This window comes from Schistocerca nitens, chromosome 9 (assembly GCF_023898315.1).
Source record: "Schistocerca nitens isolate TAMUIC-IGC-003100 chromosome 9, iqSchNite1.1, whole genome shotgun sequence".
NCBI lineage: Eukaryota > Metazoa > Arthropoda > Insecta > Orthoptera > Acrididae > Schistocerca > Schistocerca nitens.
The window spans coordinates 300,495,589-300,522,411 of record NC_064622.1 but is presented as its reverse complement, the minus strand read 5'-3'; the positions used below and the strand labels follow the sequence as shown (position 1 = coordinate 300,522,411).

Below are 26,823 nucleotides of genomic sequence, written 5' to 3'. Positions count from 1 at the left end.
CTCTACCACAGGTGAGGGATCAGCCTCAATGTGGGCAGTATCCCGGGCAACCACAGTCTTAGTCCGATCGGGGGATGCGTGGGACGAGCTGGCCGTCCCCGACAAACCCCCATCCGGACCCCCACAGTGATGCCCATTGGCAACAGCCTCAAGCTGTGTGACCGAAGCCAACACTGCCTGAAGCTGGGAGCGAAGGGATGCCAACTCAGCCTGCATCCGAACACAGCAGTTGCAGTCCCTATCCATGCTAAAAACTGTTTTGCAAAGAACGACTGAACTAATCTACAGAGAGCGCAAACAAATCGACAAAATTTAAACGGTTATTAAAATACAAGATTGCCTAGTAAATGCAGTAATGCTGCTACTAACGCACTGCTGACACACTGCTCGGCAGCGGAAGGAGACTACGCGATTTTACACTATTCAGGTACTAAAACGCGATGCTACAACTCGCAAATACTATAATACGCCCGAAATTTATGTATCAAACAATGCAAGTACCAAAAACACTCAAAGAAATTAAGAATTAAACTATGTAAGAAATGAGTGAGCTAGGAGTATACGACTTGCTGCTGCAGCTGCTTATCCAACGGCGGCAGGGAGCACACTGACTGTGACCAACCGACACTGGCCGTTCAAAACAAAAACAAAAGACAAACGACTACGCGAATTTACACTATTCAGGTACTAAAACGCGATGCTACAACTCGCAAATACTATAATACGCCCGAAATTTATGTATCAAACAAAGCAAGTACCAAAAACACTCAAAGAAATTAAGAATTAAACTATGTAAGAAATGAGTGAGCTAGGAGTATACGACTTGCTGCTGCAGCTGCTTATCCAACGGCGGCAGGGAGCACACTGTTCCTTATCTATATAAACGATTTGGGCGACAATCTGAGCAGCCGTCTTAGAGTGTTTGCAGATGACGCTGTCGTCTGTCGACTAATAAAGTCATCAGAAGATCAAAACAAATTGCAAAATGATTTAGAAGAAATATCGGAATGGTGCGAAAAGTGTCAGTTGACCCTATATAAAGGAAAGGTTAACATTTTATCTGTTATTACAATTATGTGTTGCGTGATACTGAAAAACGTCACAAGCAGTTTCGTTCAAATGGCTCTGAGCACTATGGGACTTAACATCTGTGGTCATCAGTCCCCTAGAACTTAGAACTACTTAAACCTAACTAACCTAAGGACACCAGTGTGAGGTCGTCCACATGAGTGCTAAAAGGAATTCGTTAAACTTCGATTACACGATAAATCAATGAAATCTAAAGGCCGTAAATTCAACTAAATACCTAGAAATTACAATTACGAACAACTTAAATTGGAAGGTACACATAGAAAATGTTGTGGGGAAGGCTAACCAAAGTCTGTGTTTTATTGGCAGGACACTTAGAAAATGTGACACATCTACTAAAGAGACTGTCTGCACTACGCGCGTCCGTCATCTTTTAGAATACTGCTGCGCGGTGTGGGATCCTTACCAGATAGAACTGACGGAGTACATCGAAAAAGTTCAAAGAAGGGCAGCACGTTTTATATTATTGCAAAACATGGGAGAGAGTGTCACTGAAATGATACAGGATTTGGGCTGGACGTCATTAAAAGAAAGTCGTTTTTCGCTGCGACGGAATCTTCTCACGAAATTCCAATCACCAACTTTCTCCTCAGAATGGGAAAATATTTCGTGAACCCGACATACCTAGGGAGAAACGATCACCACGATAAAATAAGGGAAATCAGAGCTCCTACGGAAAGTTATAGGTGTTCGTTCTTTCAGCGCGCTGTACGAGATTGGAATAATAGAGAACTGTGAAGGTCGTTCGATGAATCCTCTGCCAGGCACTTAAATGTGATTTGCAGAGTATCCATGTAGATGTAGATGTAGGTGTTTCTACAGATCTCTCTTCTTCTTACCAAAATGGAATAGCATCTACTGGGAAAATAATGTATCTTGTTGAAGCGTCTCTTCTTCCAGTGCAAATCATTTTAAAATATCTCACAACTATCTCACAACAACACATACTGTTAACTAAACGGCTGAATAAGGAAGCCCTCGGAAGTTGAGCAGACGGCAGCACGAGCATACGAGGTGCGGCTAGAAAAAAACCGGACTGATGCTGGAAAAAACATTTATTTACAATTATTTACAATTTCATGTTATCTCCTTCAATGTACTCTCCTACTCGGTCTCTACACCGCTCCATACGAATTTTCCACTGTTCATAGCAATGCTGCAGATCATTTTCGGTAAGTCCATACATTACTTCCGTCGCTTTTTCTTTTACTGCTTCAACAGTCTCAAATCTAGTTCCTTTCAAAGCTGACTTGACTTTAGGGAAAAGAAAAAAGTCACAGGGGGCCAAATCAGGTGAGTAGGGTGGATGATCTAAGATGGGAATGTTGTGTTTTGCCAAAAACGTCTTCACTGACAACGCACTGTGAGCTGGGGCATTGTCTTGGTGAAGGATCCATGACTTTTTTCTCTACAAATCGTTCCGTTTTCTCCGTACTCGCTCACGTAGGGTAGCCAGGACGCTAATGCAGTAATGCTGATTCACTGTTTGTCCCTCTGGTACCCAATCAATGTGCACAATCCCTTTGATGTCAAAAAAAGAAAACAATCATCATTGCCTTGAATTTCGATTTTGACATTCGTGCTTTTTTTTGTCGTGGAGAACCAGGAGTTTTCCAATGCATCGATTGGCGTTTAGTTTCGGGATCGTAAGTAAAAAACCGCGATTCATCGCAAGTAATAACATTTTGTAAGAAGGTGGGATCACTTTCAATGTTTTCCAGGATGTCAGAACAAATCATTCTTCGGCGTTCCTTCTATTCAATTGTGAGACACTTTGGAACCATTTTTGAACACACTTTGTTCATGTTGAAACTTTCATGAAGAATCTGCCTAACACTTTCCTTGTCAACTCCTGTTATCTCAGACACTGCTCTGATTGTTAAACGGCGATCTTGTCGAACAAGTTTACCGATTTTTTCAATGTTTGCATCAGTTTTTGCTGACAATGGTCTGCCAGTGCGAGTGTCATCGCTGGTGTCTTCGCGGCCATCTTTAAATCGTTTAAACCACTAAAACACTTGTGTTCGCGATAAACAATCAGCGCCGTACACTTGTTGTAACATTACAAACATTTCACTTGCAGATTTTCCTAGTTTGAAACAAAATTCGATGTTAACACGCTGTTCTTTCTGTACACTCAACATTTTCCGACGCACAGACAAAACGTCAACTACTTAAAACAGACGCCACGGGCAGACTGAGTGCAGGAGGCAGATGAAACTCGAGCAGTAGGCGGAGCGAGAGTCACGTGACAGGCCACGCGACTTTCAGCCTTATTGCATTCGTTTTATTGTTTCACCAGTACTAGTCCGGTTTTTTTCTAGCCACACTTCGTACACTAAGGCACGTCAAAACATGTAAGCAGCGCAAAGCCTCAGTGTAGTGCTGCCATCTACCCACTGAGGGAGCAAGTACACGAGTAGCTGACTTATGTTGCTTCTGTTGTCATCACAATGTTCTTGGTCCTACACTTTCGAGACGAGTCACTCGACTATCGTGATTTCTACACACAAAATGTAGATCCTAGACAAGCCCAATAATGCCATAAAGCGTGTTATGGAAAACTGTGAAATCACGTGGTTTCCGAAGTCACCGACTCAGTTGTTGGCATTACTTATTAACTACACTCAGTATGAGAACGTCTCGAATTGCTGGTCACGTTACCTGGTCCGCCTGGATATACTCCTGGCCCTGACGGCGGCCTCTGGCCTGGTGCTCCCGGGTATCCTGGGGGGAAACAACGTCCGCATTAGCACTTTGCGATTTTGTTAGTTACCCATTTCACATAGCATTTGCATGGTCTTATTGAAACAGTGAGGAAGAAATCAGTTTACATTATTTATTTACGAGTATTGGTACAAGATGGCCATTTGCAGGTAACTAAATAGCACCTTGGCTTAAATTATTAAATTTAATAAGAATTAACTTATTTACCTTTAACGCTTCTGACGTAAGTGGTATACATTTAAACGTAGTTCTTTTAGCTATAGATTCTAAAGTCATTTAATAAATTGAATCTATGGAACAGAAAGAGTTACCGAGAAGAGATGATGTTAGGCTGGATTTAAATTTGCTTTGATAACTTTCAGTTTACGTTTTCCGGCAAAAGATCGAAGAACTGAATTGCTTTCTGTGCGACTGACAACTACATATGATTATACACATGATTTTCCTTTTTTTAGATTTGCAACTGTAGGCACCACCATATTTCTCAAACTGCGACAGATCATTTATCATAATTTCACTAGTGAATGTTGGTGGACGTCACATGTGTTAGTTGACATAATGGCTGCAACATTGAATATCGCGACCTGGTCAAATAATCAGAAGATTTTTGTGTCACACACTAAGCGTTTAAAATGTCATTCAGCACCTCTCGGAGCTGCAATTAAAATTTAATAGAGAAATAAAAAATTACGGAACTTACTTAAATGATGGCGTCGCTTCTGACACAGCAGGATTTGTGACAGAAAAAAAACCACGTTAATACAGGGTGTAACAAGAAGCTGAGGCCAAAATTTCAGAAAAATTTCTCACACACAGAGGAAGAACACATGTTATATTGACATGAGTCTGGCAATGCTTTATTTCCATGTAAGAGTTCATTTTCTACTTCCCTTCATGATGAAATTAATCGTGGGAAACATGCAGAAAAGGGTGTGCCAGCATTACATGAAAAGTTTTGCTACATGAACTGTTCAAAATAACCTATGGTTATGGTGTGATACAATTTTCTAAATGAAATGTTCAAAATACCGCCCATTAATAAGGGTACATGCATTAACCTTCCTTCACATTGAAACCCTGACGTGCTGTGTATCTCTGGAGCAGGGCTGGCCACAGCATGTCAAAACACACGCGAGCCAGATGCTTGTTCTTTCCCGGAATTACTTGGTGTAACGCGGCATTTCAATTAGTGTTTAGTGTTGCGGTGCCCCATTTTGCGCTAGGCGCAAATTATTTCAGTTCAGCAGAATCATGGTGTCAGCGCCGTTTATTCTTCTTTATTTGTTTCTGGTATGAAGGACGTTCACAGCTGCAGTGGCCGTTTGCACAAAAAGAGGCAGTCTAGCGATCTAGCTTCACAAGTCTCTAAAAATGAATGGGAATGACAGAAGAGAGGAATGAGAAGTCTCCACATCTATAATGCGGTCGCATAATCTACGAGCAATACAAATATGCTGTGAAACGACATTACAAAACCCTGCAGGAAGAATCTAATGGTTCTGACAATGGAAAAACAAAAACTTAATAACGATCGACATATTAGATTCATTGTTCTGTACATCAAGAAGCACTTGTGCTAAATTTGTAGGCATGGAACACGTGAAAAAATTGACGGTACGAATAGTAAAATTTCTGAAGTCGCACACATTATTCCACTATCAGTTGCAACAGTTTTCGATGGAACTAAACAAAGAGTATGGAGGCAAAGTACGTTGGTTACCTGAAGGAGCATGCCTGAAACGATTATTCAGTTTAAAGCCCGCTATTGAATTTCTGAAAGAAAAAGAAGTACAAGAACGAAAATTAAAACATCCGGAATTAATTACAGCTTTGCATTTTAAGTGGACTTTAGCTGCCCGCAGTCCACAGTAAGACAGCGCAGGGTGAGGAACGACTTGTTTCTGATTTGATGGGACCGCATTTAGAAAGGAAATCGCATTGTAGAAGTGAAAAATCTAGCAACGACAGAAACAAAGTCCAGTTTCCTAAAATCACTGGCATTAAAAAAAGAGAAACAACATGAGGTCTGAATAAATGGTTCAAATGGCTCTGAGCACTATGGGACTTAACTTCTGAGGTCATCAGTCCCCTAGAACTTACAACTACTGAAACCTAACTAACCTAAGGACAGCACACACATCCATGCACGAGGCAGGATTCGAACCTGCGAACGTAGCGGTCGCGCGGTTCCAGACTGTAGCTCCTAGAACCGCTCGGCCACTCCGGCCGGCTCTGAATAATTCATTGTGGACTTGAAACAATTACAATAGTTACCTAAGCGTTTTAAGTTCAGTGCAAATCTTACATTTAGTTTCGAGCTATTTTAGAGATCGTTTGCCGTTTCAGTGAAAAGACCCCTTTGCACTCGCAAATGTAACTGATTGACCTGCAACGTAATTCCCATTTGAAAGACAAATCATTTAACGTTAAAACTTCCCAGGTAGTTTTCCTAAGGTAGGGGTTCTAAGTATCCATAATGATGTTTCAAAAGTTCTACAACATTTCGATCAACAAATATACAGGGTGTTTCCGTAAGAGAGTGCAAAAATTTAACAGGACATAGAGGATGCTTCACTGAACTATTTGTGGTACGCAGGAATAAAATCACGTTACTGTGTACTTTTTATATTTACATTAGTTACTGTTAACTGCAAATATAATCACTGATTCAATGAACGTACCATTTGTACTGTGTCCTACAAAATGTGCTGAAAGTGACGGCCAACATCAATGCAAGCATGAAATCGGCGAACAAGATTCTGATGCACCATGAGAAATATCCCTGGCGTGTTTTTGATCACATCAGAGACAGGTACAATTCTGGCAACTAATACCATCTCCGTATTCACTGGGGTCTCATACACAAATGACTTTAGATATCCGCATAGGAAATAACCAAGGGGATCCAGGTCAGGTGACTATGGAGTAGGACCTCCTCTTCCAATCCAGCAACCAGGAAATACTATACCGGTACTGCTCCAGTGTATTGTACAGTGTGTTTCCGAATAGCTCTGAGTAATGATTGGGTCTGTCGTTGATTCATAGCACGTTCTGTCATGGACAATGTAAATACTATACGACTCGGCCTCCTCATGGATGACTAAAGTGAACAAACCTGCATCATGACTTCCTACTAATCAGGTTCGTTCTCCTTATTTCCTTGCGGGAAATAGAGAATTTACATGTAAATAAGCAACACAGTATGTGTAAACTTGTACGCATGTTAGATATAAATAAGCTGGAAAACAGTAATGCTAGACGAAGCGGTAGACAAGTTTCCTTCCCTATATCCTTAAGCCGGTTTCTTCGACCCCAGGTTCATTGCCTCAAATTAACCAGTGGATCATTCTTATGTCCTGTTACATATTTGCACGCTCTTACGGAAACACTGCGTGTATGCGAAAGATGTTTATTCGATTATGAAACGAAATTACGTGGAGACCTTACTGCCAAAATCTGTAAAGTTATCTTGCTTACGCTCATATACCGACGGTTTGTTCTAGATAAAAATTACATCATGAATTCGCCAACAATAATTAAATAAGACTAAAAATTTGCTTCGTTTGTGTTCTGTGTTGCTGAGAAATATGAATATTAAATCGAATCGTATGCAACGCTGTTACGTTGCCAGCTAAAGTCAGCGCATTTGCCGTTTACTCGTCATTCCCCTCCTCCTGCTAATACAGCGTGGCGTGGCAGTGGGGAAAGTACGCAGACAAGCTGAGCAGTATGGCACGAGAGCCAGGGCACAGCTTATGGGCCGAATTTTTGGCTGCCCCTGCTCTGGAGAGGCAAAAGCCTTGCTGCAGTGGATACACCAGTTCCCGTCAGATCACCGAAGTTAAGCGCGGTTGGGCGTGGCCGGCACTTGGATGAGTCACCGTCCAGGCGGCCACGCGCTGTTGCCATTTTTCGGGGTGCACTCAGCCTCGTGATGCTAAATGAGGAGCTACTCGACCGAATAGTATCGGCTCCGGTCGCAGAAAACCATCATAACGACTGGGAAAGCGGTGTGCTGACCACACGCCCCTCCTATCCGCATCCTCAGCTGAGGATGACACGGCGGTCGGATGATCCCGATGAGCCACTTGTGGCTTGAAGACGGAGTGCTTTTGTTTGGTTTTGCCTGCTCTGGAGAATCACGTCATCGACAAATATATTCTGTCAAAATTTGGACAAGTATTGTTGGTCACTGTTAGAGCCGCATGTTCTCTGACAGATGGGTAGGTGGTGGTGGACAAATTCCTGGGCCTCTGCATTCTCCAGCCCTAAACACTCTAGAACAGACTTTTATTCATGGGGGCATTTGAGAACTTCCAAGTACAAAACCTCTGTACAAAGTGAAGAGTCTTCATGCCCATATTGTGGAAGGCTATGAAACAATACGCAATTCTCCAGGGATACAGCAGCGCATCAGAAAGTCAGCGCAACTGTCGGTTGACGCATGTGTCGTTTGCTAACGGAGGACATTTTGAAAAATTCATTTGGGAAAGTGTTTCGTACGGTAACCCAGAGGGAATGTTGAACATTTCACATTTCACGTAAAAAAAAAAAAAAAACAGTTTTATCTTTTGCAGGTAAGTTCTGCTTTTGTGCTCCTATGATTATGTGGTTATGAAGAGAAGCAGAAAATGAACTCTAACATGGAAATAAAACGTTCCCGGATCCATGTCCATATAATATATTTTATTCTTCTACGTGTGAGGAATGTTTCTTGAAAGTCTGGCCATACCTTTTTGTTGTACCCTGTATACTTGCTGCTTGTGCCTACTTTCTGCTACCATTTCCCTCTCCTTCTCTCCAATTTCTCCAAAATATTACGTGATATATTCAGTAGCTGGTGCCCAACAGTTTTCAGATATTTATGTTATGTCGGTGTCAGTTGCTTTTAAACTCCTTATTATTAATTGTCACTAATCAACATGACGCATACGAGTCTGAACCATGACTATTTGCACCTGATAATGATTAGTAGCAATCCAAACAGGCGCAAGAGCCGATAGCACTACGAGAGGATTATTTCATACTTGATAAATTGAAGAGAAATAGAGTCATTGTACAAATGCTTAACAGATTAACTAATAGTTACGAAGTGTTTCATTTACATCTTTGATTGATCTACACACTAATTACTAGACACAGTGTGTAAACACACTTGATATTTGGTATGATGTCACACAAATTCAACAGAAGTAAAGAGCACATTTACAGAATAGCCCAAACTGTTGAGAATCTGTCCCATATAACTTGGTATTCAGCCAAAAATTATGTAAGATATTTAAAAAGGTATGAAAATTTGTCTACCGTTGTTGACCATAGCTAGATTACTTATATTCAGATACACAAACTGTGTAGTATTCTTCATGTTGACCAAGCGATATGAAATCCTATAATAAGGGGCCAAGCATGCAAATGATTAACAATAGTACAGAAATCACTTACCTGGTTGTCCTGGGATTCCAGGGGCGCCAGGATAACCTCCTGGTCCAGTCGGTGGCCTCTGTCCAGGGAACCCTGGTGCTCCGGGTTGTCCTGGTGCTCCAGGTTGTCCTGGGGCTCCTGGAGTACCTGGGAAACCAATGGGTCCTGTAGGTGGTCGTCCTCCAGGATATCCTGGGCCTCCAGGTTGCCCTGGAGCTCCTGGTACACCTGGTAAACCAGGCGCCCCAGGGAAAGTACCTGGTCCAGTAGGATAGCCCCCAGGGTATCCTGGGTATCCTTAAACAAAAAGAAAACGTTTTCTATATTAATGCGTTGAAAGATAGGACCACACAGAGACTACTTCAAATACTTTCAAATATAAATTATCTTTACAAAACGAAAATTTCAGTAAATCACATTTTTATATGTTTACATTGCTATTTGTAATAATTGTCTCACCTGGGCCTCCAGGAATTCCAGGAACTGGTGGTCCTCCTGGTCCACCTGGTCCACCTGGACCACCTGGAGCCCCTGGTGCTCCTGGCCTGCCTGGTATTCCTGGTCCTCCAGGGCCTGTTGGTCCTCCTGTTCCTGGTGGACCTCCTGGACCTCCTGGACCTCCAGGTCCACCTGGTCCTCCTGGTGTTCCTGGCGCTCCTGGCCTTCCTGGTATTCCTGGTCCCCCTGGTCCTGTAGGTCCCCCTATTCCTGGAGGTCCTCCTGGTCCACCTGGTCCACCTGGACCACCTGGAGCCCCTGGTGCTCCTGGCCGGCCTGGTATTCCTGGTCCTCCAGGGCCTGTTGGTCCTCCAGTTCCTGGTGGACCTCCTGGCCCTCCTGGACCTCCAGGTCCTCCAGGTCCTCCTGGTGTTCCTGGTGCTCCTGGTCTACCTGGTATTCCTGGTCCTCCTGGCCCTGTAGGTCCTCCAATACCTGGTGGTCCTCCTGGCCCACCTGGACCTCCTGGGCCTCCTGGACCTCCTGGTCCTCCTGGTGTGCCTGGTGCTCCTGGTATTCCTGGTCTAACTGGTCCACCTGGTCCTGTAGGTCCTCCTATTCCTGGTGGTCCTCCTGGTCCACCTGGTCCTCCTGGGCCTCCTGGACCTCCTGGTCCTCCTGGTGTGCCTGGTGCTCCTGGTCTTCCTGGTATTCCGGGTCTAACTGGTCCTCCAGGGCCTGTAGGTCCTCCTATTCCTGGTGGCCCTCCTGGTCCACCTGGCCCACCGGGGCCACCTGGCCCTCCTGGTGCTCCTGGTGCTCCTGGTATACCTGGTATTCCTGGTCCTCCTGGCCCAGTTGGTCCTCCTGGGAATGGAGGGCCCCCTGGCCCACCTGGTCCTCCAGGTCCTCCAGGTCCTCCTGGTGTTCCTGGTGCTCCTGGTCTTCCTGGTATACCTGGCCCCCCTGGCCCTGTAGGTCCTCCAATACCCGGTGGTCCTCCTGGTCCTCCTGGTCCTCCAGGACCTCCAGGTCCTCCAGGTCCTCCTGGTGTTCCTGGTGCTCCTGGTCTTCCTGGTATTCCTGGTCTAACTGGTCCTCCAGGCCCTGTTGGTCCTCCTATACCTGGTGGTCCTCCTGGTCCACCTGGTCCTCCAGGTCCTCCAGGTCCTCCTGGCCCTCCTGGTGTTCCTGGTGCTCCTGGCCTTCCTGGTATTCCTGGTCTAACTGGTCCTCCAGGCCCTGTTGGTCCTCCTATACCTGGTGGTCCTCCTGGTCCACCTGGTCCTCCAGGTCCTCCAGGTCCTCCTGGCCCTCCTGGTGTTCCTGGTGCTCCTGGTCTTCCTGGTATTCCTGGTTGAACTGGTCCTCCAGGACCTGTTGGTCCTCCTATACCTGGAGGTCCTCCTGGTCCTCCTGGACCTCCTGGTCCACCTGGTCCTCCTGGACCTCCTGGTGTTCCTGGTGCTCCTGGTCTTCCTGGTATTCCTGGTTGAACTGGTCCTCCAGGACCTGTTGGTCCTCCTATACCTGGAGGTCCTCCTGGTCCTCCTGGACCTCCTGGTCCACCTGGTCCTCCTGGACCTCCTGGTGTTCCTGGTGCTCCTGGTCTTCCTGGTATTCCTGGTCTAACTGGTCCTCCAGGACCTGTTGGTCCTCCTATACCCGGTGGTCCTCCTGGTCCTCCTGGACCTCCTGGTCCACCTGGTCCTCCTGGCCCTCCTGGTGTTCCTGGTGCTCCTGGTCTTCCTGGTATTCCTGGGCTAACTGGTCCTCCAGGCCCTGTTGGTCCTCCTATACCTGGTGGTCCTCCTGGTCCACCTGGTCCTCCTGGTCCTCCTGGTCCTCCAGGGCCTCCTGGTGCCCCTGGTGGTGCTGGGCCTGTTGGTCCTCCTGGTCCAACTGGACCTCCTGGTCCTACTGGACCACCTGGTCCTGTAGGTCCTCCTGGTCCTATTGGTCCTCCAGGCCCACCTGGTCCTCCTGGCCCACCAGGTCCCCCTGTTCCTCCTGGATAGCCTGGTGCACCTGGGTATCCTGGTGCTCCTGGTGGACCTCCTACAGGTGGTCTTTGTCCTGGGAGAATAGCTCCCCCTTCTGTTCCTGTGCCAGCTCCTTCTACTGGTCCACCTCCAGGACCTGGGAAAGGTCCACCACCAGGCTGCCCTGGTGGCCGGACTCCGCCACATCCTTTAGGGAAGTAGAGCTTGTTCCACGGTGTCACAACTCCATGGTGCCCATGACCATGACCGTGCCTGGAAATAAACCAGAAAAATTTCATTGAAATACATATTGCTGTAACTATATAGAAGGAGAAAGGTCATTAACCATATTGATATTATCATGTTTTAGATTACTTTATTATGGTATCAAGCAGGTTCACTTACATCTGTTTTTCATTTGTTGTGTGCATTTTGATGTCAAATATCTATTATAGTGTAGGAAATGTTTGAGTACATATTACATGTAGAGCCAAAGCTTGCATGAGTGTTTAAGCACCTAATACATTTGCGAGTGTTAACACCGGAGTTTGCGCTGAAAATGCGGTTATATACTGTGAAGGTTTAAAAAGAGAAACAGCCTTTTTGTTGACACTCTTAGAGATTTTGATGGTACTTTTACTGAAAGGTACTGTGAAACAGCTGTCTTTTGAAGATTAGGATGTAGTTGCTGAATTTAGTTCAGTGTGTTGATGTGGTTTTCCTGCACGAAATAGTAAAAGAAAAACAGTAATGGACACGAGAAATTCCTATGAATCGCTTTGCCTCTACTACTGACTACCATCGTTCGCTAGTCTGTAGTCAGCAGAAATACTCTACATCGCCGTTTGTGCGCATGTCACAATAGACCTCCTGATGATTAAATCATGGAATATTTGGAGGCTGTGATTGACGTAGAAGAGAATGCCACACCATACCGATTCCTTACAGTCTTATGTATAGGTGCATAAACATAATCATTTTGTACGAGTATTGTTACGTTCCTAATCTTTGACATAAATTTCGCTTCGGAAACATTATACATCTCGATGTTTTCATAAATATCAGTGTGTTAGATCAGCTGCTAGGACCTAATCTCTTTACCTGAGAGTGGTGCTTACAGACAACGTCCCCATTTGTTCCGATCTCTGGCTTCCCTTGTAGGCCCATGTAAGTTATCTTCCGATGTCTTTACAAAAGTCCTGTCATCCTTCTATTAGCTAGGGTTTTCCGTATATGTCATTGTTCGCCGATTTTGAGGAGAAACTCTTGATTTCTTGAGTTATCAGTACATTTAACTTTGATTCCCTTCTTTTCCGGTTTTTCTACTGCACGTGCTCCACTTTCTTATAGAGTGTTTCCGCAGCACCTTTTCACAAATTTCTTTCTCAAATTAGAGACTATATTTGCTACTAATTTTTTGCCTACTCCCTTCAAATTTACTTAGTTACTTCCTACCTGCTCCTTGCTGCGACCTTTGTGCGATGTTTTGCTTCTGAACAATCGAAATTCAGTCACTTCATCTCCTACATGATACTCAGTTTTGAAGTTAATTTTTCACGAAAGTTGTTTCTCCTACTCCTCTTTACTTCTTTAGTTTACTTTGTATCCGTATTATGTCCTCAGTAGACAATTCCTGACACTGGACGCGCCTTGTTATTCTTCCTAATTTTCACAGAGGAGAAGAATGTCAGCAGTGAATCCTATCACCGATATCTTTAATCCTTAATTTCAATCCGTCTGACCGTCAACTGTTGGGCAGGAGTTAGCAGTGTGTGTAGAGGATTTTCGGCTCGTCTAGTTATGATTTAAGTGAAAAAACTGCAGACGTGTTTATTACTTCCATAGGGACGGAGAAGAAAAAAATAGTTCAAATGGCTCTGAGCACTATGGGACTTAACTTCTAAGGTCATCAGTTCCCTAGAACTTAGAACTACTTAAACCTAACCAACCTAAGGACATCAGACACATCCATGCCCGAGGCAGGATTCGAACCTGCGACCGTAGCGGTCGCGCGGTTCCAGACTGTAGCGCCTAGAACCGCTCGGCCACTCCGGCTGGCCGACGGAGAAGACAAGACTGAACTAATCACGGCACTTACAGGGGCATTAAAGCATTCACCCTGCCCTCCATACGCGAATGGAACAGAATGAAGACCTAACATGTGTCACCATGCTGTACATCTTCTGCCACGTATTTCACAGAGGTTTGCAAACTATGCATGTAGCTGTAGATGTAGATGTAAGTGATCAGACAGCCACCATTTCCGTTTGTGTCTTTTCTGGGCCTGTATTCGTATTTTAACAGATGGACTATGCTAATAGTTTTCGGTTTTGTGCGCTGGAGAGTGACTGTGTGTGATAATGTGAGAAACAGTGAGAAAGATCAAACATAATTTTATTTAGTTTACGGCTTGTGTGTGTTAACGACGTTCACATGATAATTTTTAAGGGCGCTGATGAGCACGATTTAGAGCGCCCTAAGCAGAGAAACTAAAGAAAAACAAAAAAGTTTGCATTGCTACCTCTTATCATTTTTAATCCCATAAGTTTATGCTTTGTCTTCTATTGTTATTTTTCCCTCTTTGTTCTTGAACATACTGTATATTACTCATATTTGCCCATCGCGTGTCAGATACATTCTAAAATGGTAAATTCGTATGTATTTGACTCTGAGGACTCTAATGTCGATCTTTACGTATTTGGTAACAGGGTATGCAGAGTATTTGTCCAATTTTCGCTTTCTGGATGTAGATTTTTAACGTTAGAACTAGAGACAAGCGCGGACCACAGGAGACATACCCATGTGCTTCATAACCATATTGCTCCTTGCTTTCTTTGTCCTGATTGCAGCACTTGTCAAATATGAAAAAAACAATAAAGAAAAAAAGGAAAAACAATGAAGACATGCAGTAGCAAAACCAATCTCACTCCAGGCCATGTTTCCTTCGGCGATTTTGGGTCTCTCAGCTCTCTGAGGAAAAGGATCGAAGGTTAATGCAATGCAATGTCAGGCTGCTGACACGTCAATTTGCATGGTGCCACAACAAGTCGGGAAGCAGACGATCTTAATTCCCAGAAAACTGGACTAGACAATACGTTCGGTAGCAGAATGAGAAAATTTAATTGAAACAAAAATGATAAGGTAGGTAAGTGACTATCATTACATCGGCTTCTTAGTTAGCAAGAGGTGGAATACTTACCATAACGCCATTTGTTTGAAGTGATTTAGGAAAATTACAGAAAACATAACATCCGGACTGAAACTTGACCATTTCTGATCCAGGATGTGCAACACCGTGCTCGGTACACAACTGGTTGATGTGAAGATAAAGCGAAGAAGGGTCTTTTGTGGCCCGTCCCACGAGACGTGGTTCAGCGGTCAAGAGACACAAGAGTCGAATTCGGGAGGAGCGAGCTTGAACTACCCTTTAAGCCGTATGCATAAAGGTTTCTCCTGCATTTTCTTAGGAATGTTGCGGTGATTCCATCAATAAAAGGCATAGTTGATTACTTTCTTCATCCCTTTTAGCGATTATGGATCTAATAAACCACTCAATGGACGACACGTTAAACCCGATTTATCTATTCCTTTTTTTGAGATACGTTAGAAATGATATGTAAAAAAGGAAGAAGAAAAAAAGAAAATGAAAAATATGTTGACAACGATGCTGATTAAGTGGAATGTAAAGATGAGAAGAAAAAGAGCAAGATTATGGCAATTATGATTGAGAAGATGATTACGACAAAGATGATGAAAATGATGATAACAATGAAAATGAAGATGATAACTAAGAAGAGGATATGATGATTTTGACAACGATGCTGACTACGTAGAACGTAATAATGTGAAGAAGAAGAGTAAGAGTATGGCAGTGATGATTGAGAAGATGATTATGGCAAAGACGATGAAAGTGATAGCAATGGAAGTGAATATGATAACTAAGAAGAGGTTAATGATGATAGTAGAGATAAAAAGGGAAACATAATGACTTTTGAAATGAACAATGATGATTTATAACAAGATGATCATAAGATAAAGACACAGACAATGATGGATTCTTATGTAAAAAGAAGACAACGTTAATGATAATTAGAATGAAATGATGATGAAGAAGCTACTGATACGATTAAGAATATTATAATGCTGCTGAGGAGAAGAATCCAAAGATGCTGTAGTTGATGAGAAGAAGAATGCAAAGATGATGATGATGATTAAATGATTAAGAAAAAGGTGACGATAAAACAAAATATGAAGAGTATGATGATAATGAAGATAATGGTAAAAAAATAAGGAAAAGTGATGATGATGGTGATGATGATGAAAAGGAGGAGGTGAAGAGAACGATGATTATAAAAATTGTAATGGTTAAGACAAAATTTGTGATGAAAAGACGAGGTAAAGGTGATGATAATAATGGAATGGATTATTAAGAAAAGGATATGATGAAAGGAAGTAGACGAAGATAACGATGTTTATGAAAAGACGAAGACAATGATGATGGAAGAGAAGAAAACATACCCGTGTCCCTCGTGGCCGTGCTCCTCACCGCCGCCGTGGTCGTGTCCTTCGTCGTGTGGGTGGAGGAAGATCTCCACAGGCCTTCCCGGCTGCACGACGCGGTAACCCCAGGCGTCCGACACGTAATGCGTGGCTCGCAGCTTGCCGTCTGGGTCCACGTACCCGTAGCAGCCGTATACCACGCCATCCGGTCCGCGGTTCTCGTGGTGGAACTGCCCGTCCGGGCCCACCTCGTATCCATACTCGTAAGCACCTGCTGAGCACACAAGAGTAAACCCGCACATTCAGATACATTGATCGCATGTTTCTGGCGCGTAAGCACCGAATAGATGTACCAGGAAAGAGAGCACTGCGGAAGGATACTGGTTCTGGTGTATGAGGTTTAATAAGAGAGAGAGAGAGAGAGAGAGAGAGAGAGAGAGAGAGATATCCAAGGGAATGATGCTCATTCTTTATTCCGGATACATATTAGCACATACCAGTAAACCGTAATACTCGACTCGCTAAAGCATCGAAACCCTATGTAGGAAACGTCTTAACTTCTAAACTGTCTGTCATACAATGATATAATCTTGCAGGTAAATTTAATGGTGTATGAGGATACTGTCTTTCAGATTTGACAGGAATAGAGTCGATAGTTAGGAATAATACGTGAAAACGTCATGCCTACTGCACAAATAGAAAAAAAATGTAGTAAGCAATAACCTTTTTCCATTTCATCATTTTGTGGGGAATATCGAAAAGAAGTTTCGTACTTGTTTGAAGCTGTGTGTAAATTTTGTTGGTAGTCGCAAGTGCTCTCGTTCTCAGATGCTAGATGAATATAACGTGGTTAATTTACCCACCATGAGTTATGCTGCTTCAAGATATACAATTAGTTTCTGTTGTCTCTCAATATATATTTTCATTAATGACGTTTGTTGTTAAGAATGTGAGATTATTCTCTGGGATTAGGAGCTTCCATCCAGTTAATACAGGGCAGAAATCCAATTTTCATCTGGATGCCACCTGCTTGACTATTGTCCAGAAAGGCGTGTAGTATTCTGCTGCCGCGCGGGATTAGCCGATCGCTCTAAGGCGCTGCAGTCATGGACTGTGCGGCTGGTCCCGGCGGAGGTTCGAGTCCTCCCTCGGGCATGAGTGTGTGTGTTTGTCCTTAGGATAATTTAGGTTAAGTAGTGTGTAAGCTTAGGGACTGGTGACCTTAGCAGTTAAGTCCCATAAGATTTCACACACACACACACACACACACACACACACACACACACACACACACACACACAGTATTCTGCTGCATCCATTTTCGATAAGATAACACAACAGATGGAAATCTTAGCAGTAATCTAAACTGAAGAGTTTCCTTAAGCCTACTCAGTCTGTTCTGTTCAGGAGTTCCTGCAAAACTCAAATTCCTGTCTCACATTGTTGGTTATGTTAGTACATACTCAGCAGCTTGTCGTCTCCATAGGATTTGTGTGAATTTTACTTGATCTATAATTAACTTTTCTAATGTTAATTCCATGTAATGATTTGTTCCATGACCGTGGAGATTTGCTCCTCTTTTGGTCCTCCGGAACAAGGCGCATAAAATAAAAAAGTACTTGATTTACTTGACATAGTGTGTTACAGTTTTTAACGAGTAGCACCTTACTTTTTTATGCCTTTTGGATACGCACCATAAAACTACAACCATACCTCGTGTTAGCCGTTCAATAATATACATTCGAAGATAAAAAGGGAATAATCCGAATGGGACATAAATCAGTAGATGTTATATGCTTGTAGACAAAAAATGATTACAACTTCAGAAAAATCGGATTATTCATTCAACTGAAAGCGCTTGACAAATTGAGCAAGTGTATAAAGCTTTTGTCCACATCTGCACCTTACGCGATCAGTTATTCGGCTTGGCACTGGTAGATAAAGTTGTTTGGCGGCCCCTCAGAGATATCGTGCCAAATTCTGTCCAACTGGGATGTTAGATCGTCAAATTTCCGAGCTGGTTGGAGGACCCTGTCCATTATGCTCCAAACGTTCTCAGTTGGGGAGTGATGCTGGACTCTTGCTGGCCAAGGTAGGGTTTGGCAGGCACGAAGACAAGTAGAAACTCTCGCGGTGCGTGGGCGGGCACTGCTTTCCGTAAATGTACGCATAATGGCTTGCCATGAAGAGCAACAAAATGGGACGTTGAATATCGTCGAAGTACCTCTGTGCTGTAAGGGTGCCGCGAATGACAACCAAAGAGGTTCTGCTATGAAAAGAAATGGCACCCTAGACCACAGCTCCTGTTTGTCGGGCCATACGGAGGATGGCAGTCAGGTTGGTATCCCATCGTTCTCCAGGGCGTGTCCAGACACGTCCTGGAATCTCATTTACTGGAGTAGAATTGTCTTCAGTGATGAGTACCGCCTCGAACTGAGCCCTGATGATCAGCGAAGATTTGCCTGGAGACATCCCGGACAGTTTAATTGAGATAAACGTATTTTTATACGTCCTTGAATACCTCTGTTGAAACAAGAGTTAAATGTACTGAACTTCCATCTGAATTACTGGCTCTTCTGCCTTCCATAATGTGCAGAAAATCTCCTTTCGATATCTTGAAAGATTAATGAAACGAAACTGGTACAACTTTTAAGTGATTCAGCTTGTGTACAAATATGTTTTCTCAGATGTAAATGAACTAAAATGCAGTAATTTTATGTTGATGTAAATAGGCGAATAAGTGCGTTGTGTTGTGGGTATCGCGTTCTTCATACTACACTGGAGTGCAAAACTTAAGGACGGAACTAATTTTATCATGCTTGTCACTGCCAAGTAACATAGCTCGATGGAACCTGGACCATACAAGGAAAGCACTGCTGCAGTATAGTACAGAAGGTAACTGAAAGAAATACGAAATGAGACGATCAGAAGTCATACTTTCATTACTGAAGCAACCGCGATTTATGATGGCCCCCTAGACATCACAAAAGGCCGGACATATTTCTTAATAGAATGTGTGATCAGTACGAACGGCAACGTATATCCTGTATTGTGCTCCAATGCTGACTACAAGGACGAAAAGGGCTAGTGGTGGGGTTTTCCATTCCTCCCATTCCTCCACCATGGCGGTTGTCAAATGCTGGATGCTTGTTGATTCACGTGCACGTGCTGCAATGCTTCTTCGCAATGCATAGCACATGTGCTCCATGCTGGATGTATCCTCACATGTCAAGAGTTGGGAACACACAGTGCACAAGGAACGGTGTCGAACGTGATAGTTTCGGTGGTCCAGCGTTTATGGTGTGGGGAGGCATAGTGTTGCACGGGAGTACTGATCTCCAAGTCTTCGAACACGGTACACTCACAGCTCTACGTTACTACGACGCTGTGCTTCTTCCCCATTTACGTATTTTCAGAGGTGCAGTCGGTCCTATCTTTGTTTTTACAGATAACGATGCACAAACACATCGAATAGTGCAAGTAGAGGAGCTATTGGAACGAGAGGATATTCAGCGACTGGACTGGCCTACCCGTTATCTCCGACATAAATCCGATTGAGTACCTATGGGAGGCGTTGGAGCAACGTATTGCACAACATCCATATGCATAAACTGTGCCGGCGGTTCTAGGCGCTACAGTTTGGAACCGCGCGACCGCTACGCTCGCAGGTTCGAATCCTTCCCGGGCATGGATGTGTGTGATGTCCGTAGGTTAGTTAGGTTTAAGTAGTTCTAACAAGGGAACCTCCCCATCGTACCCCCCTCACATTTAGTTATAAGTTGGCACAGTGGATAGGCCTTGAGAAACTGAACACAGATCAATCGAGAAAACAGGAAGAAGTTGTGTGGAACTATGAAAAAAATTAGCAAAATATACAAACTGAGTAGTACATCTGCAAGATAGGCAACATCAAGGATAATCAGCGCTTAGGAACGCCGTGGTCCCGTGGTTAGCGTGAGAAGCTGCGGAACAAGAGGTCCTTAGTTCAGGTCTTCCCTGGCGTGAAAATTTTAATTTTTTGTTTTCAGACAGTTATCAAAGTTCAGGCACTCACACAAAATCATTTTCGCACTCCAAAATTCCAGTAGATGTTCAGATTTGCTTGGACTTATGCAGGATTTGGCGGTCTACACATGGAAAAATATGAAAACGTTAAAAACATGTATTGACAGAATACAGGGAAAACTGTGCGACTGTGAAACTGTTGTATTCATTTGTTACAGTTTATGTGACAAACTCTTATGTTTTCATCACTTTTTTGGGAGTGATTATCACATCCACAAGAAAACCTAAATCGGGCAAGGTAGAAGAATCTTTTTACCCATTCGCCAAGTGTACAAGTTAGGTGGGTCGACAACATATTCCTGTCATGTGACGCACATGCCGTCACACGTGTCGTATGGAATATATCAGACGTGTTTTCCTGTGGAGGAATCGGTTGACCTATGACGTTGCGATCAAATGTTTTCGGTTCCCATTGGAGAGGCACGTCCTTTCGTCTAGTAATCGCGCGGTTTTGCGATGCGGTCGCAAAACACAGACACTAAACTAATTACAGTGAACAGAGACGTCAATGAACGAACGGACAGATCATAACTTTGCGAAAATAAAGAAAGAAAAGTTTTTCACTCAGGGGAAGAATTGAACCAAGGACCTCTCACTCCACAGCTGCTCACGCTAACCACGGGACCACGGCACTCGTGGGCTCACAAACTTCTGTGATGTTGCCTATGTTGCGCATGGACTACTCAGTTTGTATATTTTGCTTATTTTTTTCATAGTTCCACACAACTTCTTCCTGTTTTCTCGATTGAGCTGTGTTCAGTTTTTCAAGACCTATCCACTGTGCCAACATATAACTAAATCTGAGAGGGGTGCGATGGGGAGGTTCCCTTGTAAGTTCTAGGGGACTAATGACCTCAGATGTTAAGTCCCATAGTGTTCAGAGCCATTTGAACCATTTGAACCACAAACTGTCATCCAACAGTTTTCGACCTCGCTGATGGACAAATATAAAGCCTAGCCACAAGAACTTCTTACCAACCGTGTGACCTGCGTGGGAGCACGTTGCAGAGCAAGGATTGCTGTTCGTGGTGATCACACACCCAATTAAAAACCATGTCCCGCCTTTTGCAATCTTCAGGATGCTATCATGAATCGCGGTGACTTCAGTGTACTTGTTGTCTTCGAAAAAAGGTGTCATTTCTGTCCGTTTCATTGCATACTTCTTTTAGTTGTATTTCATTGCCAATTTCTTTTAGTTGTCTGTTGTACTACACCGTAGGAATACTTTCGATGTATACTGAAGCTCCAGAGAGCTAACGCATGTCCGGTAAGTAAGGTCGAATTTGAACTTTGCGCTATTTTGTCATATGACGGTTGGCAGCCGTGGTTTTCTTGTGTTTTTTATCTGCGATACTTCCTATTAGTAGCCTGAGAGCTTTTTGTGGTGAGAATTGTTGTCTGATGTTTATTTTTGTCATGCGGCAGATGACAAGTGAGCGACATATCCAAGTGATATAAAAGTCATTAAAAAAGTGAAAGTCCCGCGGTAACCGATCGTGAATTGCGTGTGACACTCGGACATAATGCTGCTGCAACCGAATCATCAGTTCGGAAGTTGATCCGGAAGTTTGAGACCACGAGCTCTCTTTCAAACGTTAAGAAAATAGGACGACCGCGTTCTGTTTGAGAAAAAGAACACATTGCTGTTAAGCGGCACGATGTGATCGTAAGCTCCAAAAAATTGGTTCGCCGACGAGCTCAAAAACTGAATTTGTCAACAATTTCACTGCTTGAAAGATCTGAAAACGCTTGCGTACAAGATTCAGCTTACACAAGAGTTGGAGCTTGCAGATCATGGAAAGAGAGATCAATTTGCTCAGTGCGTCTTGGCTCGACAGGCGGACAACGAGAACTTCACAAAAAGAATAATTTTCTCAGATGAGGCGCTCAACCACCTCAGAGGGTACGTCAATAAGCAGAACTGCAGAAATTGAGGTAACAAAAACCGCGAGTGATTGTGCAAGATGAGATGGATCCACAACGCACGACTGTGCGGTGTAGGTTCTGGGTAGGAGGCGTGATCGGCCCGTAATTTTTCTGAAAAAGATGAGGGAGCTGCCGTCACTTGAACGGCGACCGTTACCAAAACATGCCTTCTGATTGTTTTTTCCCTCTTTTTAATGAAATGACTATCTTTTGTATCAACAAGAGGGCGCGATATGTCACACATTGCATGAAACGATTGCTCTGCTGAGTGAAAAGTTTCCTCCAAAAATTATCGCTTTTTGTGGCAACCAGGAATGACCTACCAGATCATGTGATCTTACACCACGTGACCTTTTTGTTGTGATATGCGAAATGAAAAGTGTACGTGAACGAACCACAAACAATACACCTATTGAAGGATGAAATTAAACGGGTTATTAACGACATCGAGAACTTCAATGAACGCATTACTCGGTGCAGCGCGGCTTTGGGTGTCATATGTGGGATATAATTTTTCACACATAAAAGGGAGAAGTTACTTAATCTGTTGTACAAAAAATACATTTTCAATAAATTTTGTATCTTTTACAGCACTTTAATATTCATTCCTACTTTCCGGATATCCTCAATGTTACTTGGCAGTGACAAATCATGCATGCGAAAGTTACTGTCTTACTTAAGTTTTGAGTAACAGTGTGTATACGTTTCCCTTTACGTCGTATAAGGGGCAAAAGGAGCATCTGGTCGTTAACATTGTGATTACCTACCACGGAATTCTTTTGCTTCCTTTACGAGATGAAAGGGATCAAGGGCTCTTTCTAAATGATACTATTCGTATTTGCCAATCACTTTGCGAATATTCATGTAATCGTCGGCTCGTTTCTTTGAGAGTAGATCGTACAGTTAGATGAAAGATGAAATTTGTCCTCAAGTAAGAATGATTTGTTTGACAAGCAAACAGGCAGTTTATGCAGCTACTTGATTCTAGTTCTGTCTAGACGTATTCCGAGGACTGTTCACTTTGCAGCATAGACTGATTTACTAAACTAAGTCATGATATCAGTTCGGCGTGTAATCTAACGTCTGTTATGTATGTAGTGACTTCAGAAAGTAAGTTCACATGTCGTCCCACGCTCAGACAATTTCACAACAAGTGTATCGCATTTTCAGAGGAGAGTACATTTTCCGAGTTTCCTGCAGACTTATTTCCGCTGCGGTAGGGATAGCAGGTGTGGTACAGTGTGGGAGTACAATGGCGTGACATCTGAAAACGTACTCCAAAGCTGAAGTGTGCAGAACAGTACGATCCTTGCGGGCAAAATATCTAAAATACACTCAGATCCACCGTCAAATTCTGTCGGAACACGGACCAAATGCAGTGCCAAGTCTAGTCGTAACGAAACGGTGCCAACAAATTGACCGATGCCGCATAGACATTAGTGATGCTGATCGTGATGTCCATTTCTTGAACCATGCGATTTCTATCTTTTCGGTTAGCTGAACAGCTGTGTGGGGGATAGCGGGAGGGGGCGGATGAAGGCGTTCACACAGTGGTTCTCGAATGGCTCTGGACTGTTCAACGGATTTCCATCGCCAAGGTACTGAACGATTGGTACAACGTTCCGTCCCTTGTTTGCAGAGACTTACTTGGTGACTGTGTTGAAAAACAGTGTAGCGTATCTGTGTCACGTTGACGTGTAGTGTACTAGATCTGCCATAGTAATGTGTAACTCACTTTCTGAAGCACCCTCGTGGATGGGATCGTCTTCCGAATCAAGCTACGTGCACTTGGAGGTACACTCCTCATCTCCCATCCCCACCATCCCCCAACAAGAAACAGAGCTGTGACTATAACTCACTATTATTAAAGTTCTGCTCGTGATACTGCGTCTTGTCCTCGTTTTCGATGTCGACTATGACTTCTTTGCCGCCATCTCCGTCTCTTCTGGCGTCCTGTGCGTGCGTGGCTGATAGCAGAGCCGTCACTATCAGCACCTGTGGAAAAAGAAATAATCAATTAACATGTAATGCCTTTGTATCAGCAGGTGATAACACGCATCATAGTACGGGTAAAAAGATATACTCAGGCTATATGTACACTACTGGCCATTAAAATTGCTACACCACGAAGATGACGTGCTACAGACGCGAAATTTAACCGACAGGAAGAAGATGATGTAATATGCAAATGATAAGCTTTTCAGAGCATTCACACAAGGTTGGCGCCGGTGGCGACACCTACAACGTGCTGATATGAGGAAAGTTTCCAATCGATTTCTCATACACAAACAGCAGTTGACCGGCGTTGCCTGGTGAAACTTTGTTGTGATGCCTCGTGTAAGGAGGAGAAATGCGTACCATCACGTTTCCGACTTTGATAAAGGTCGGATTGTAGCCTATCGCGATTGCGGTTTATCGTATCGCGACATTGCTGCTCTCGTTGGTCGAGATCCAATGACTGTTAGCAGAATATGGAATCAGTGGTTTCAAGAGGGTTATACGGAACGCCGTGCTGGATCCCAACGGCCTCGTATCACTAGCGGTCGAGATGACAGGCATCTTATCCGCATGGCTGTAACGGATCGTGCAGCCACGTCTCGATCCCTGAGTCAACAGATGGGGACGTTTGCAAGATAACAACCATCTGCACGAACAGTTCGACGATTTTTGCAGCAGCATGGACTATCAGCTCGGATGGCTGCGGTTACCCTCGACGCTGCATCACAGACAGGAGGGCCTGTGATGGTGTACTCAACGACGAACGTGGGTACGCGACTGGCAAAACGTCATTTTTTCGGATAAATCCAGGTTCTGTTTACAGCATCATGATGGTCGCATCCGTGTTTGGCGACATCGCGGTGAACGCACATTGGAAGCGTGTATTTGTCGTCGCCATACTGGCGTATCACCCAGCGTGATGGTGTGGGGTGCCATTGGTTACATGTCTCGGTCACCTCTTGTTCGCATTAACGGCACTTTGAACAGTGGACGTTACATTTCAGATGTGTTACGACCCGTAGCTCTACCCTTCATTTGTTCCCTGCGACACTCTGTATTTCAGCAGGATAATGCACGACCGCATGTTGCAGGTCCTGTACGGGCCTTTCTGGGTACACACAGTGTTCGACTGTTGCCCTGGCCAGAACATTCTCTAGATCTCTGACCAATTGAAAACGTCTGGTCAATGGTGGCCGAGCATCTGGATCCTCACAATACGCCAGTCACTACTCTTGATGAACTGTGGTGTCGTGTTGAATCTGCATGGGCAGCTGTACCTGTACACGACATCCAAGCTCTGTTTGACTCAATGCCCAGGTGTATCAAGGCTGTTATTACGGCCAGAGGTGGTTGTTCTGGATATTGATTTTTCAGGATCTATGCACCCAAATTGCGTGAAAATGTAATAACACGTCAGTTCTAGTATAATATATTTGTCCAATGAATACCCGTATATCATCTGCATTTATTCTTGGTGTAGCAATTTAACCGCCAGTAGTGTGTTCTGACTGAATTTACACGGTAAATTATCACAAAAACTGTTTGTTGTATTCCGTTCTAATATGTTGCGTTTCGAGCTCGTTTAGCTTAACGTCTGTCACAAATAGCATGGAATATCTAGGATAAATGCCATGCGATTGCTTAGTTGTGCGCAACATCTTCCAAGTGATACGACACTTGAAACTTCATGAAAATATTAAAAATAGAGCGTTATAGCGTTTCACTTATAATGTTGTTATGTGTATGATAAAATTCGGTTTAAAAATGTTTAAAAATATTCAGCTTAAACGAAACATTCTTTATATCTCCCTCAGTCTTCTAAAGTATCGCTGTAACTGAGATGGTAGAGGCTGCAGTGACAAAACATATCATGCCTGTTAGTAATGTTTCTTTAGACAAACTGGTACGAATTAACTAGTCTTCTGTTCTAGACCAAAAGGAACACGTTGGCAGTGCTCCCTACTATGTCTAATGTCAAAACCTACAGATTATGATAGCACCTTCCTTTCTTAACTATGCCAGACACGCGAGGAGAGGACCAATCGCAAGCAACGGAGGTAGATCAACCTTTGAAAAACACGAAAAATTGCTATAGTTGACGTACTTGAGAATTAAATGACATTTGGTATACAAAATTCTTGTTCCCTTTGCAGGTAAAATGTGCTATAACTATAAATACGAAATCATATGAATACCTAGCGAAAAACAAGTTACGTAATGTTTATGAACGAACAGACAGATTTTTCTGGGACTTTAGTGAAATTCGAGTTACGTGATAAAAGCTAATTTGTTGCTATTAAAAATGTCTTAACATATCATCCACTTAATGAATAGCTGTATGAACTTTATAAGATATGTTCGTGAAAAAGTATGTTTAAATTCACGAATGACTGGTTACATGATTGCATAGTTTTGGTATCAAGGTACCATTTCAATATTTTTATAGGATTTTCAGATTAACGTGTCGACGATTCTCAGTGAGTGGAGCCGTTTCGCTAATAAACTTCCATTTGCAGTAATTAATCACTTTTGAAAGTCACTTTCATAAATAGAATTACTTATTAAGTCTCGCACTTCAGCGGCGCGTGTTTCACGAAATGGAGTTTCGTAAGGATTACATAACACCCACCAGTAGTATCGGGACTGCTACTAATTGGTAATATTTTCACGTCGGTGA

The 26,823-nt window shown here is 43.5% G+C and overlaps 1 protein-coding gene across 50 annotated transcripts in view; it reads right to left on the bottom strand.

Moving 5' to 3' along the window:
- The window catches only part of LOC126202976 (collagen alpha-2(IV) chain-like), a 187,066-nt gene that overhangs the window by 39,838 nt on the left and 120,405 nt on the right, over window positions 1-26,823 (bottom strand). For 36 of the 50 annotated variants that reach the window (XM_049937121.1, XM_049937140.1, XM_049937156.1 and 33 more), the window contains exons 2-6: window positions 24,008-24,143; window positions 16,176-16,431; window positions 9,697-11,930; window positions 9,259-9,534; window positions 3,754-3,816 (exon numbers count right to left, since the gene is read on the bottom strand). In XM_049937121.1, coding sequence (XP_049793078.1) covers window positions 3,754-3,816; window positions 9,259-9,534; window positions 9,697-11,930; window positions 16,176-16,431; window positions 24,008-24,143 — 2,965 coding nt within the window. The remainder of the gene's footprint in view (window positions 1-3,753; window positions 3,817-9,258; window positions 9,535-9,696; window positions 11,931-16,175; window positions 16,432-24,007; window positions 24,144-26,823) is intronic. The other 14 variants (XM_049937142.1, XM_049937144.1, XM_049937155.1 and 11 more) reach the window with 14 other exon arrangements.